The sequence below is a fragment of the Macrobrachium rosenbergii genome, chromosome 48 (assembly GCF_040412425.1).
Source record: "Macrobrachium rosenbergii isolate ZJJX-2024 chromosome 48, ASM4041242v1, whole genome shotgun sequence".
NCBI classification, from domain to species: Eukaryota; Metazoa; Arthropoda; class Malacostraca; order Decapoda; family Palaemonidae; genus Macrobrachium; species Macrobrachium rosenbergii.
The window spans coordinates 58,374,320-58,390,593 of NC_089788.1; the positions used below are offsets into that span (position 1 = coordinate 58,374,320).

Genomic DNA, 16,274 nt, shown 5'->3' on the forward strand with positions numbered 1-16,274 from the left:
CCTACACTATAAAACATACTCTCTACGTACACAGTATAGTAATTATTAGTATCAGCTAATTCTGGAGGTTCATGCAAAGTGACTTATGATAATCCAATACAAAGAGAAATCGAATAACAAACAAGAATTAGCTTAGCCTGCACTATGGTATATTGTTTACATACACGGTAGCGTAGCCTACATTATACTCTCCTCTATTCACATATCGTATTATACAAACGCCAACATAACGAATATGCATCTTTTCCATGGATCTTTTAAAATGTTATGCCTTAATTCACTGTATCCATTAATATTGTATATATTCTTATATTGCTTTTGTATTATAAATTGGGATCATAGCAATCAACATTTTGGCTTGGAAATGTTTACGCAGCGTTTATTTCGCCGTGTTTAATGCAGTTCAGAGCGGTTTTTTTGCTTCTAATTAGTGGAAATGTATCGCTAGATACTTTTATTTATATGGGCAAGGTTATTTTTCATTATGTGAAGTGTTTTTAAGTCGAAATATAGTTAAAATATGTCTCGTTGTGAAAATGATTTATCTATTTTCGTTAGTAGATGACGATGGCCGTTTGTGGGTGTTTGTTTTGTGTAAAAATAATTCTAGATTCCATTAGCTATTTTCACTTGATTTCATCATAATAGAAGCTTTACGTATTTATCATTTATTGGTGTAAAAATAACAGTACAGTAATGTGTTCTTTCATGTCCAGTAGTTTTGATTAAAATACTTTCTTTCCCATTTTAATTATAATCGAGTTTCATCCATGTTGCCGATGCACGATAATTTACTGTATAGTCATTAGCAGCTTGAACATTGTTTTCTCAGCTTCAGCTTAAACTTAGCAGTATATTTCCTTGCCAATCTTTTATCCATACCGAATAAGGGTATACTGTTAAAATATATCGGTCCTATTCTACTTAACGTCATTTGTGCCATAATGTACAGTAATTGTTTATTACTGTACGATGGTTGAAATATCAGGTAAGCGGCTGTTCTTATCCGATTCGGTTATCAGTTTCTTGGTCGGTTGTTTTGGCTGTACGCATTTACGCATGAGTATAACGTTAATAACAATACTTTTATTATTCTCTTTTACTTTTTTAACTGGAAGTTGGAGTAAAAGTTGTCTATTGTAATTTGGTCTCTCTCACTGCCTGATTACGCTGCTGCCTGTGCTTGCGCGAAATTTAAAAATATTTTACAAATAATATTGTGGTATCGGTATTAATTGCTTACCACATTGCAAAATCGAATTATCATAAGGTGAATTATCTTAACTCGAGCAATACCTGAGTATTTTAATAGTTTCATCACAAAAAGTTGCTTTTAGTCATGAAGATGAGATGAAAATACAGTATTTAGTGAATATTTATCAGTGAAAAATATCACGAATGGGCAAATTTTTCCCAAATAATGATACGTTCCAAAGAGAAATCCGAGAATACGTGAGTTGTGAGAATGCGAATCTGGGGTGTACTGTATATAGATGTATATATATAGATATCTATATATATCTATATACATCTATATATCTATATATCTACATATATATATATATATATATATATATATATATATATATATATATATATATATATATATATATATATATATATATATATATATATATATATATATATAAATATATATATAGATATATATATATATATATATATAAATATATATATATATATATATATATATATATGTATAAATATAAATTATATATATATATATATATATATACATAGATATAAATATATATATATATATATATATATATATATATATATATATATATATATATATATATATATATATATATATATATATATATATATATATATATATATATATATAACCCCTGTATTCACGTTCTCATGATTCGTGGACTAAGCTATTCATGGGATTTTCTGTGGAACCTATCTATAAAAATATTTGCGGGGAACCTGCCCATTTGTGGATGCAGATTTTTTTTGTTTTCGTAAAAATAGTATTCTGTATTTTCATATTTATTGTATAATAATATTACATAATTTAAATTAATAATAATACTACAGTACATAACAGTAATAAAATTAAATAGTAGTACTGTAAATTAGATTAAATCATATCAACACTCACTGGTGGTAAATGTTGATTATAGATGATGATGATGATGTTGGATTAGCTGTGCATTACGATGAATGACCATTAAGATATGACTGCACATTCAAGCATAGGAGTTACATCTCCACTGAGGGCACCTCTTCACCTTCTTCAGGAGGCGTTTCATCAGGGGTTTCAGGTGGCGCTGTCATGTTAAGGTATTTTAACATGCAATGAAGGTGGTACAGTAGGGCTGCATGATTTCATTAATGGTATTGGAAATATTTATAGTGAACATGCAATGAAGGTGGTACAGTAGGGCTGCATGATCTCATTAATGGTATTGGAAATATTTATAGCCCTTTCTTCATTATTATCCAATACTTTTATCATTGTCTGCAGCTATTTGACTTTCTTAATAAATTTGTACAGCCCATGAAATTGTTCAATATCCTGGTCAGTTGGTGGGATAGTAAAGAGGGCAGTGAGTTCTTTTAAGAATGGCCTCCCCAATTATTTTACCTTGTTCATACTCGTGCTCACTGCAGGTGACTGCATGAACTGTTATGCTGTAGTGCTTCTACTTCTAAGTGACTTTTGGCCTTTCTTAACATAATCATGTTTGCTTTCTCCTCACCAGTCATTAACTGTAATGCCCTCTGGTGCTTAAGCTCTTTGCCAGAAGCCTTAGGAGAAGCAATGCATTTAGAGAACAACTTAATGCACGATTTCAAAAAATATTCTTAGTCCGTAGTACCGTACACGTAAAACATGCACAAGCGAGAGGTAGTAATGAACTGAGTTATATTGGGTCATTTGCCGCTACGATATATGCACGGTACTATTGCACATACGTATACTAACATTGATATTCTGTGCATACAGTAGTGTACATTTTATGAAATGTTTTGTTGTAAGATTATTTTTAAATATTACGTACATAAAGTGTTTTAGGATGATACGCAGTATTACAGGTAGTACGAAGAGCATATTATCTAAAATACGTGAGACAACGGGAATAGCAGGGTATGTAAGGTTACATCCGCGGTATATAGAGTTTTCATGTACGTACTAAGTATACATGCGTGACTACTGTAAATACATTTTTATGATGAAAAAATTTACTAATTTTCAAATTTTGCAGTACTGTAATATGTTAATGTAAGCACAGCAAAATTTCAATAACATATATTTGTTTTTCTTAAAAGGTGCTTCACCCAAGCCCACCTCTCTGCAAATACAAAGAACTTGAGATGCTAGGATGCTGTCTACCCAGGACCAATGGTGCTCGACACGCTATTAGCTGTCTTCTGCAAAGCAGCCAATCCAGGAGCACCATTCATTTTCCTTGGCGCACATTGACTGTTCACTTGGCGTTGATTGGCTGAGCACTCAAGACCCAAAAATTCCTTTTAAAAAATGCCCTGCTCCTTTGCAGGCTTCTGGCAAAGAGCCTAAAAGAAAGAAGATGGTTATGAAACTCGAGGAGAAGGTGAAAGTTCTTGATAAATTGAAGGAGGGCAAAAGTTTCGCTGCGGTTAGCCGCCATTTTAATGTTAATGAGAGCACTGTGAGATATATAAAGAAGAAAGAAGCGGAGATACGAAAGCCTGTAAGCATGAGCTTTTTCGGTAGTGCAAAAGCAGTTGCAACAATATGGGATAAAACAATTGTGAAGATGGAATCTGCGCTGGCGTTCTGGATAAAGGACTGCTGGAAGAAGAATGTGCCCCTTGACTCCAACATCATTCATGAGAAAGCGCGACAACTCTACCAGCAGTCATCAACCGCTACGGAAGGTGACGACATAGTACAGGCAGAGGAAGGCGATGAAGAAGGGGAATTAGAATTCTTAGGCTTCGATGAACCCTCACATATAGAAGCAGAAGAAGAAGAGGAAGAGCCCCAGCAGGACCATCATCAGCACCTCAAGGATTCCAGGCCAGCAAGGGGTGATTCCACCGATTTCAAAAGTGGTTCCACCTAAAGTCTTTGTTTGCATGGGAAATCAGCTGCTGCAGACTGGAGCAGCCGCAAAATATCTGGATACCTTCAAGAAAATCATCAAGGAGAAGGGCTACCATCCAGAACAGGTGTTCAATATGGATGAAACTATCCTGTTCTGGAAGAGATGCCTTCCTGGACATACCTCACGAGGACGAAGCTAAAGCCTTTAGACTCAAGGCCCAGAAGGATAGGGTTACCCTCCTAATGTGTGAGAATGCAGCTGGCTTCATGCTCAAACCTGGCCTCATTTACAAGGCTGCAAACCCCAGGGCCCTCAAGAATAAGACAAGACGTTGCTGCCTGTGTTTTGGATGCATAACCCTAAGGCCTGGATCACCAAAGTCCTTACAGATTACTGATTCCATCAGAGTTTTATCCCTCAAGTTAGACAATACCTGAATGACTAGGGCATGGAGTTCAAGGTGTTGCTGATCATGGATAATACTGGTGGCCATCCTCTCGATCTTTATTACAAGGGAGTCCAGCTTGAGTTCCTCCCTCCCACCACCACCTCTCTCCTCTAGCCCATGGACCAGGGTGTGATCCGTGCCTTCAAGGCACTCTACACTGGGAACTCCCTCCAGCACCTTGTGAATGCAATGGACAATGATGGTGAATTCATGCTAAAAGACTATTGGTGTAAATTCACGATTGCCACGTCTGTAATCAACCGATTGTTGAAGGACATGAAGAAGGAGAACCTGAATGCATGCTGGATGGAATAAGTTGTGGCTGGAGTGTGTCCTGAAGAAATTCAACATTCAGCCATTAATAAGGCAAGAAGTGCCTCCCCAATTGCCTGAAGTAGTGCCTCCCAATTGCCTGAAGTAGTGCCTCCCCAATTGCCTGAAGTAGTGCCTCCTAAATCGCCTGAAGAAGTGCCTCCCGAAGCGCCTCCTGAAGATGAAGAGATCCCCTCAGATGAGATTTAATTTAATCTTCATTGTCATTCATTCTGCTTTCATCATCTCATCTTTAATCAACAATCATATCTTCATTGTCATTCATTGGACTATACTCTTTAACTAATTCATCAATCTACCATCTAACTCATCATCTTTAATCAACATTCATCAATGGTGAAGTGAGTACAACCTTATGATTTGCAGTGCAACTTTATGTTTTTAGTAATCTTAGTTTGTACACTGTTTTTTAAACTGGTGCAGCTATATTATATATATTGATATATATATAACAATCAAAAATGATTCATTTATTCAATCTTCGTTAAATATATCAGCTCTTTGATATATATGGGACCCAATGAAAGTTTATATTTTATTTAAAATTGAAAATATATAGTTTATATATATATATATATATCATCCATAGATATTCTTTATTTTTTGCATTGATGGTCTTCCTCTCTTGGTTGTCTTTGAGGTATCCCGACCATCCTTATCACTTTATCCAATCATAAACAATATTTATATATAAATGCAAATATAATTTTTCCTGGTTTATAGCTTGGTCAGAACTTGATATATCATCTCAAAATTTTTATTTTCCATGGGTTCAAGAAGTTACTTTTCTGAAGCAGATATAATATATATGATATATAACAATATATATATATATATATATTTATATATATATATATATTCAACAATTTTTATGAACTTTTATATATATATATATATATATATATATTTTATATATATATATATTTCATGTATTTAGAAAATTTGGCTCTCCAGTCTGTTAGCTAGGAAGTCAAATTTCTTGGCGCCCAGAGAGGACCCCCACTATGGGAGACTGATGTAGTCATCCTAACTCCAGTATTGTATGATATTGGGGGACAGAAAGCCGTTAGTGCACAGGGACCCATCATGTTAGTAAATGGACTGCTAGGCTGACCCTTAGTCTTAATTATAAGACCTATTTCCCTTTGAACTTTGTACTGGCTGTTAACTGCATCTGTCAGATGTACCACTGTCCTGTGCCTGCTGCTAGACTCAAATGGGGCGATTGTGACCTGTCTCCCTCTTACTCCATTCCGAACTCCACAGCGGAAGGTCTCTTTACTCTTAACAGTACTAAGCTGGTGCTGTTCTGTAATCCCCCCACTGGCCACGTGTCGAGACTTTTGTGGCCTGAATCATCCATCTTTTGCAAGCGAGCTCCATGCACAGATGCAGTAAGGTACATCTTGAAATTGCAAGTAACGCCAGTGTTCTTTTCCTTGTCCTGAATTTCTCTCACTTTTCAGTATTTCCAACTTTTCATTCTCCCAAACAAAGTCCCTTTGTTTCCCACAGCCCAGCACACACATTTTCCCACATGACTTGTTCCAAGCCCAAACTAGGTTTGTTCTGTGATAGTAATTAGAACATTCCCACCATAGTGTTACCATGTGGTAATTAAATCTAATTGATAATTCCCTCCATCGTGAATAATTTAATTTCATGTTAGAGAAAGTCTGTGTAAATGAATGCTGACCTGGAATTCTTTTCCAGAATCCTGTTATCTGGCTCTTCTCGTTCTGCCACTGCTTAAACAATTGCCTTAGAAGACTCAGTTCCATCTTCTGCAAGCAACAGTCTATAAGGGCCACGTGTAGGGCCTCACAGCATTATCGTTGTGCTAATGTAAAATAATTTTATCAACCAGACTTAAGCAGTTCGTAAGATTCTTGTTAACCTCTTTATTTATTTGCTAACTGTAGTTATACTTTTTATTGCACATTGCATGTGCCTTGATTGCTGGACTGCCAGCCTATCCATATTAATTTATGTAAAATCTGTAAATAAAGTAATGTAATCTGACCGACTGGTTTGAAAGGCGACCTTCCCATTTTCTTTAAGTGGATGTCATTTCAAGGTAAGTCATAATATTAATCACATTTATTGCTTATGTACTAAGATCTAGGTGTTGGCCCCCTAAGGCAAAATTACATTCATAATTCAATTTAACTCTTCCAACCAGACTCAGAACATAACAGTGATGATCTTGCCTAGGTTCCTAGTCAACTAGTACCGAGAATTGGCTTCGCTATTACTAGACTAGGAAGGAAGACAAACAGGGGAATAACTTAATTAATGAATTATGTTATTCCTTGGTTCGTCTCCCTTCCTAGTCTAGTAGTAGCGAAGCTAATTCTCATTACTAGTTGACAAGGAACCCTGGCGAGATCGTCATTGTTATGTTCTGAGTCTGGTTGGAAGAGTTAAATTGAATTCTGAACGTAATCTTGCCTTAGGGGACCAGATCTTAGAACATAAGCAAAAAATTTGATTAACAGTATGACATACCTTGAAATTACATCTATTTAAAGAAAAAGGGAAGGTCGCCTTTCAAACCAGTTGGTTAGATTACATTACCTTATTTACAGATTTGCAATCAAGGCACATGCAATGTGCAATAAAAAGTGTAGCTGCTGCAGTTAGCAAATAAATAAAAGGTCAACACGAATCTTATAAACTGCTTAAGACTGGTTGATAAAATTATTTTACATTAGCACAGTGATAACACTGTGAGGCCCTACATGTGGCCCTTGTAGACTGTTGCTTGCAGAAGACGGAATTGAGTCGTCTAAAGTTATTCGATTCCATTATTCGCAAGGCAAAAGATAAAGGGTGACAGAACTGAAGTTAAAGATAACAAGGCAAGGGTTATTATTATAATATATTAAGGATACATTAGGAACAGATAGGGAAGAAGTGTTGTAAAAGAAGTGATTTGTACCTGTTTTTTTAGTTATCGTAGAATAGAGGCAAGAGCACCAAAGAGTTGTTAACCCTTAAACACCGAGCCTCTATTTACAAAAACGTCTCCCGTATGCCGGCGGCGTTCGGGAGCTAGCACCGAAGCGGAAAGAAAGTTTTTTAAAAAAATCACAGCACGCTTAGTTTTTAAGATTAAGAGTTCATTTTTGGCTCATTTTTTTCTCATTGCTTAAAGATTAGTATGCAACCATCAGAAATGAAAAAAATATCATTATCATATATAAATATTGGAATATATAACAGCGAAAAAAAAAAACATATAATTGTATACAAATCGCGCTGTAAGCACAACGGTTAAAGCTAATGAGTTACTTTTTTTTAGTTGTATTGTACACTAAATTGCGATGATTTTGGTATATAACAGATTGTAAAACGATTAAAGCAACACGGAGAAAATATTATCACAAAATGATGCATGAATTAATGAATGCGGACGTAAAAAAAGTTTTTTCAAAAATTCACCATAAATCGAAATATTGTGCTAGAGACTTTCCAATTGTTTCAAAATGAAGGAAATTGATTGAATATTACTAGACTGTAAGTTTTTTTTAGCTTACAGTTGCATTTTTTTACCATTTCGATCGAGTTAAAGTTGACCGAAAGTTGATTTTTTTCTATTTATCATTATTTATATGAAAATATTTAAAAAATGGTAAAAGCTAAAAGCATGATTTATTTTTTGTTGTATTTTACATGAAATTGCGCACATTTTGATGTATAACACTTTATGTAACGAATAATATAAAACGGCGAAAAAATTATGACAATGTGACTCAAGAAATGCTAGGATTTTCAGCGGAGTTCGCGCACGCGGAGCGAAGGAAAAAGTTTTTCAAAAATTCACCATAAATCGAAATATTGTGCTAGAGACTTTCTGTTTGTTGCAGAATAAAGGTAAATGATTGATTGTTACTAGAATGTAAGAATTTTGGCTTACGATTGCGTTTTTCGAGCATTTCGGTCGAGTCAAAGTTGACCAAAGGTTAAAATTTTGTGAGTTATCGTGATTTAAATGAAAATATTTCAAAACTGTTAAAAGCTAAAAGAATGATTTATTTTTTGTTGTATTCTAAATGAAATTGCGCACATTTTGATGTATAATACTTTATGTAATGAATAATATAAAATGGCGCGAAAATTATGACAAGGTGACTCAAGAAATGCTGACATTTTCGGTGGATTTCCCGCTCGCGGATGGAAGGAAAAAGTTTTTTCAAAAATTCACCATAAATCGAAATATTGTGCTAGAGACTTTCCGTTTGTTGCAAAATGAAGGTAAATGATTGAATATCCACAGAATATTAGATTTTTTGCTTACCCAAAAAGACCCAAATATATAAATAAATATATATATATATATATATATATATATATATATATATATATATATATATATATATATATATATACACACATTCATACACATATATATAATATATTGTTTTTTACTTTGGTACGAATACATAACTAAAAGGAATGCTTGTTAAAAACTTTTTTTTTTGCATAAAACGAAATAATATACAAAACACCAATAAATACAGATATATAAAAACTTGTAATAAATATAAAACTAAAAATAAATTCAATGCAGAATACTCACTTGTAATCCTGACTCTTCGTTCTGTTCTTGTTTTCTCCCTCCTCCATTGAAGAGTCTTGCATTTTTTTCCTCTTGACATGACGAGGCACAGGCGGAGGAGGGAGACGCGCGCCCTTACTGCGGATGGGCCGCACTTCAGCGGCCCGCTGCGCCCTCCGGTGTCGCTCGGGTAGGCGCACTCCAATATATGACCGCAGTGTGGTACTTGCGGTCACACTCCCCGAACCTGCAAAGTGCTATCTTGCAGGTGCGACAGACGTACCGGGTGTCTCTTCTTCTGCCATTCATATGGCACACCCAGCACCGTTTCTGTTTACACCCTTCTAGGAGCTCCAGTGTGTGATCTCCTGCCTGCAGCCGACACACAGGGTCGACTACCTGACGGGACATTGGAATGTGAGGGAGGGCGGCAGCATCATCAAGGGCGGCGGCATCATCAAGGGCGGCTTCGGCAGGAGCAGGAAGACCGAGGTTGGCCCTCCTAGCGACATCTGCCCTTTCCTCTCGGGGCAGAGCTGGAGCTCGGGGCAGGGGGGCGGTGTTGGAAGGCCACTCCTCTGGATTAAAGTTTATGAGGGCATTCCCAGCCACCTCAAGAAACTGGATGTGGGACAACCTCCGAACGTCAGAATTGTACTCTCAGTAAAGGATGTAGGCATTCTGGAGGGCTAACTGAAGGAGGTATTTGAGGAGTTTCTGTGTCCACCTCCTGGTTCTCCTGGCAAAGGGATAATACTGGATGAGTTGATCAAAGAGATCAACTCCTCCCATGTGCCTGTTGTAGTGCCCGATGACAGTAGGGCGTTGGGCACGAAACTCCTCATACGTAACTCGGCCTTGCCGACGTATCTTCTTCCACTGAATGATCTCTTCTTGGATGGACTCATGACTGGTCGTAATCATGGGTACGAGTCGGACCCCCTTCCAACAGATGACGAAGACATCTCCCTTCCGCCGCCACTCTCTCTTCTCTTGCCAGATGTTGCGGCTGGCTAGCAAACCAGTTCAATTCCCGCCGCCAGCTGATGAAGAGTTAGAGGAATTTATTTCTGGTGATAGAAATTCTTTTCTCGCTATAATGTGGTTCGGATTCCACAATAAGCCGTAGGTCCCGTTGCTAAGTAACCAATTGGTTCTTAGCCACGTAAAATAAGTCTAATCCTTCAGGCCAGCCCTAGGAGAGCTGTTAATCAGCTCAGTGGTCTGGTAAAACTAAGGTATACTTAACTCTTCAGGACATTCGGGGCCCCACGCACCAACCAAAGGGTACCACTGACGTGCGCACCTGCTTCACACAGTTCCTGGGCCAGGGATACCGAGTTATAATAATTATCCATAAACAGGTGGTATCCCTGGTTACGGAAACGATCCACAAGACCGAAGACAGTGTCACACAGCGTGGAGAAGACCCCAGAATACACCAAGAAGTCCACGACGTATCCAGTGTTGGATTATGTAATAAAAAATAATTTTACACCAAATTTCTTTGGCTTCTTGGGGTTGTACACTTTTATACTTAGACGCCCTTTGTATGGCATCATCCCCTCATCCAAAGAAAGGTTCTTGAAAGGAACCACGAGAAACTGGCACCGTTCACGAATGTACTCCAACACTGGGTGGATTAAGATGAGGCGGTCGGGGTTATTCCGGGGTACGGCCCTTCGGTTGAAGGCGTTGAAATACCTGTCCAACGCCAGGAAACTATCACGGGGCATAATGCCAGGCACATTGGGCATACTTAAAAAAAAATTCCGCCTCCAATATTGCCTGACGTCGGCAGCAGGCATCATTCCAAAAAAATGTGGAGCTCCAAAAAATGCGCCATGTCTGTGAGGTTGCAGCCCCGCCAGCGATACGACAATGTCGTCTGCATTTCCTCACGGCAGTACCGAGCGTAATCTGCCGTCTCTGCAATGAGGTATTCCAGCAATTCCCGCGTCAGGAAGAGCTGAATGAACCCCAGTGTAGTGAGAGGCACAGGTACGGTCAGTCCAGGTGCTGCCGTGAATGGGTGCATGTTAGGTGGGGTGGGGTCCTCCAACCACCCCTCATCATTTTCGGACAAACGGCCTTCACCCAAGCTGCCGCGACGTTGCGACCTTCTACGGGCCCGTGCTCGCGCACGAGCACGACTTCGCACTCCCACCCTCCCAGCTGGCCCATCTCCCTCACTTTCACCATCACTTTCTGTCTCGTCCCCACCAGCCACAATCGGGGCCTCCTCCTCCTCCTCAGACTCTCCCTCATACGCACTGAAACCACTAAATTCAAGCTCACTTTCCTCCTGTGGCTCCCGTACGGGCATTGGGGGCAAATACTCGTCATCACTAACATCAGGCGTGATGTCCTCATCACTGGATGACCAACTGCCATCGAAATGAGGACTTTCCAGCTGCTCTCGATCGAGCTCCAACAAGTACTTGTCAATGTCCTTTTGTTGGAGGCCTCCCAAATGCTTACGGATGCCCCTCAGGACACCCCGATGCTTCCTAGGGGTCGTAAAAGGCACGGGATGTGGTCCTTGGTCCCCTTCGGTCACACGTGGCCGCACAACACGGCGTTGAGAAGCTGGGTCATCTTGGCTGCTTGGTCCCTCTCCAGCATCCCAGTCTAAAACACGTCTCACACGCTCACTACCGACAGGCAATATGCACCTTCCACAGTCCTGACGATGTTGGGACATCTCTGCAAACGTCCTGTTGCCTCACAAATACGCAAACACTCGCCAAAGTTCTGCAAAATACGGATGCGTCAAGATATCGCTCTCCGACGATGCGCCGCTGATGCTTTCTGGTGCGAGAAGGAAGAAATGCGCGCATGCGCGTCTGGGTGACGCTTATAAACAAAACAACAGCGTGGTCTGTGAACTCCCAGCATCCCTCAAGGCGAGTGATTTAAAACCTTTCGCAAACTAGGCTTATAATTATTTTTCCATGAATATTTAAAAAAAATTTTTAGTCGACGTACCATATGTCCACTTGGCACCCAACAGACTATTTTAGTTGACGTATGGTACGTCCAGTAGGCGTTTAAGGGTTAAGTTAGCACTGCAGAATAACTGCCCACGAAATTTCGTATTGAGAAGCAGAGTAACACCGGTGTTAGTGACACCATAACACTGATATTTAGGAATTAGGAAATGCTTTGCCAGGGATTTATTGCATGTGTTAGCTGTGAACAGTTAGCTAAATATATTGTTTGAAAACAGTTATGGCAGAGGAAGTTTGCAATTCCATTGTCAGTGAAGTGAGTTTGAAAAATCTTACTTTTAGAAATACCATGTGACAACTCCTAGCACTATTCGGCGCATGTGCTTTCCATCATCTAACTCCCACAATTCCAAGACTGCCAGATCCAGTTCAGATTTTATTTTAATGTTTCAAGTAAAGTGAAGGCAGTATCAATGTTTTAAGTTAAATAATTTGAGCCTGCATATTGACACCAATCATTCGGTCAGAAAAGTTTAGTGTTCTTTTCCCTAAATTGTAAATCACCGATCAAGTAGTATATTGTGTATAAACTGCATGACGTCACCAGTAGCCACCAACTGTTTCTCCCCCGCACACCCTGTTCCACTTCTCGTCGTTCGCTCGCAGAGCGAAATTCCATTTCTTTTTGCACCCTAATGTAAACCCTAACGAAAAACTTTTATAGTAATTTGAAAACCCTTTCCACCATTTAACTTGTCATGACGGGAGCTAGGTATTAATTTACGTAAATTCCAAAAGTACATTTTAAAAAGTAGCTAAGCGTAATTTTTCACAGCAAATTATTGTAAGAATGAATTTAGAGTACTGTAAATTAACAAAAGCAACGAGTACGTTTCCATACAAATGCGCTCTCAGAGAGAGAGAGAGAGGGAACTCTAATATTCTTACATCATCACCCTAGAAAGTTAATGAGGGCATAGTAATAATGATAAGCGAGTATTGAGGAATAAACCCATTAACTTATAAAGCCAAAGTCAAATAATCTTTTTCCATTTATACCCAGAACTTTGATCTTTGTAGATCCCCGATCAGTTCTGCCTTTTTACTCATTCACGCATAGTGCATGAACTTGTATATGCGCCCGTGTTCATTGTAATTGTCTCTAATATCTATTTTCATACTATGTCCTTCAGCCAGGTGAGTGAGCTCTCATGCGTCGTTTCGAAGAAAGAATGTAGAACTATTTAATAACTGTTATTAACTGTCGTGCACGAGTGGGTTTCGGTTATCCAAGACTTCCATATACCACAAGCACCAAATCGCACATTGAGTGCAACCCCAAAATCTTCCTTTCCTCATGTCAGGGAGCAGCCACTAGTTCTTAGAACTAGCCACCCACGAGGGCAAGCCAAAGGGTTTTCCTTTCCACAGTGCCATGAATCTGAGGCACTGCCAACGACTAGGTTACTGAAGCGCTTACTTTTCACTTTCCCTTTCACTCATTACCCACGCTCTGCCTCAGGCAGAGTGCCATTGCCTTCAGTGCAGTTTGGTTGTACTGCCTCTTAGTGATGTTCCCTGGAACACACTGGCACCCTAGTGCCACCAAGACATAGTCTTCACATCATAAGCCACTACACCTGTACCTGAGATACAGAGTGCCAACAACAGTGTATCTGCCCATAAGGATTGTTGCTCCTTCAGGATTGGTCCATCAGTATGACCTCTGCACGGCACACTCAGCCACAGTGCCACCTTATTGAGAAGGTGCCACTCCAACAAAGTGCCACCAAGTTACAGAACACTTCCCCTAGAGATCCTAAAAGACATGAACCATGTCATTAGAACAACGCCAAACCCTCATGAACATGGGCAAGGACGCAGGTTACATGGGATGGGAATTCACCCAGAGGGTGAAAGAACAGCTGGATGAAATACTCCAGCAGGAAAGAGAAGATCGGAGGAAGTAGAAGAACGAAGAAGCTAAGGCAGCAGGAGACCTAGCTCTCAAGGAAAAGGAGCTCAAGCTGAAGAAGGCTCAAGAGGAAAGAGCTGAAGCTCTTGCTGCCCAACAAGCCTCCAACCCCACACCCACTGTGCCTAATGCTCCAATATCTAGCATTAATGCTCTTATTCCTAAATGAACAGAGGATGAGCCTGAGGCGTGGTTGGAGGAAATAGAAGCACTTTTTGAGAACTACTCCACCAGCGAGACGGAGAGGGCCGCACTGCTTGCCAAGCACATGGACGGCAAAGGCAAAACCACCTTCCGCTCGCTGGGCAAGGGTACAAGAGGAAATGTGGTGAACATTCGAGTGATCGCAAAGGCATAAGAAATCACCCAGGAAAGATGGAGACAGTGCCTTAGAGGTCTCACCAAGGAAGTTGGTTGGGCCTGGGCTGAATGGGCCTATCATAAAACCCAATCAGGACAACGATTTCTCGACGCCATGGCATGCACAGAGTTCCAGTGTGTTCTTGGACCACTCGCTGTGCACCTAAAACTCGCAGAAGCTTGTCATATGCCCGATGACTGAGAGACCTTTAACCAGTCTCACAGCACATCTCACTGGCGCATAGTGCCACCTAGTCATCTTTTGGGATCAGCTCTCTTGAAGAACGGACTCCCTGCCAAGCCACCCACGTGCAACTTTTGCAAGAGAGTTGGTCACCCCGAATCTGAGCGCCACGTTAGGAAAGGAGTTAACCAGCAGCACCCTCAAAAGGACTCCAAGGACTCCTCTCCATCCACAACCACTCAATCTTCTCCACCAACAGTCACCATAGGGAAATCATCCCATCCAAGGGGCCCCTGCAAAGCCTGTGGAGCTCCAGGGCACTGTACTGCTGGATATCCTGGTTGCCCAAAACATGTCCACTCTACCAAGCAAGTAAATCTGATCAGTGCCACAACCTCTGCGGTCATGCCGCCCAATATGTCTCACCCCGAGCAGGTGTGGACTCAGTCGGTCTCAGTGGCACCCCTGGATGGCTCTAGCCTACCAATGAACCTGCTGGTTACGGTAGACACTGGCTCAGATATTTGCCCGATTGACCAGGCCCGAGTGCCAGCCACTGCCACTGTAGATGAAAAGACCAGGTGGATGATGACTTGGGTAGAAGAGCAAACTAAGACCATTCCCACAGTCGAGCTTCAGGTGACAACCCCTTGGGGCACGCAACCTCACCGCATTGGCGTGGGGATCACAGTCAGGCACGGAGTAGGCTTCCTGTTGGGATGAGACCTCCTCTGAGGATGTCCTTCCCCAATGTCATTCTGTTGCCTAGCTACCTGCACTAGGGAGGCCTTAACTCCAAAATCAGCTGACCGGGAAACAGCCACCATGACACCTGTGCATCGTCAGTCCTACCAAATTCATAAATAATTTAACTTGATATTTCAAGTAAGGACAATATCTCTCTCTCTCTCTCTCTCTCTCTCTCTCTCTCTCTCGTTCATAGTTAGCACACACATTTTTACAACCTGTACAGTAGATAGTTTAAATTGATCTAATTTTACTTGTACCGTCTACGAAGTGTAAATGCGCTAGTGTGGCAAATACATTCTAAAACATAGACACATAATAACTAAGAGTTGTATTAGTCAAAATAAAAAACACTGTTGATGAAAAAGCATTTCAGAACAAAGAGAAAGGAACGTAGAATAAAGACGTTATTAAAAAGAGGTTGAGAAGACTTCTAAAAATAGCTCGGTTGGAAGGGGAGAAAGACAAAAATTCTCTTCCAACTCTCTATTTTTGTCAACCATTTATTTCTTTTTTTTTAAGGGGTAATCTATTAAGCTAACTTTTAAATGAAATTACAGTAACTTTAATTTCATTTAAAAATTAACTTAATAGTTTGGGAGTATGATTAGGGTCATATTTAGTGTTTAAACTTAGAAATAAGCATTTAGT

At 39.8% G+C, this 16,274-nt stretch overlaps 1 protein-coding gene across 10 annotated transcripts in view; it reads left to right on the plus strand.

Moving 5' to 3' along the window:
• spn-E (spindle E) overlaps positions 1–16,274 on the plus strand; it is a 437,239-nt gene that overhangs the window by 366,174 nt on the left and 54,791 nt on the right. For 3 of the 10 annotated variants that reach the window (XM_067091862.1, XM_067091860.1, XM_067091861.1), the window contains exon 28: positions 3,304–3,669. The exons of the other annotated variants lie outside the window; for them this stretch is intronic. In XM_067091862.1, coding sequence (XP_066947963.1) covers positions 3,304–3,355 — 52 coding nt within the window. In that variant the 3' untranslated portion in view covers positions 3,356–3,669. Of the gene's footprint in view, positions 1–3,303; positions 3,670–16,274 lie in introns of those variants that run through there. 10 annotated transcript variants of the gene reach the window in all.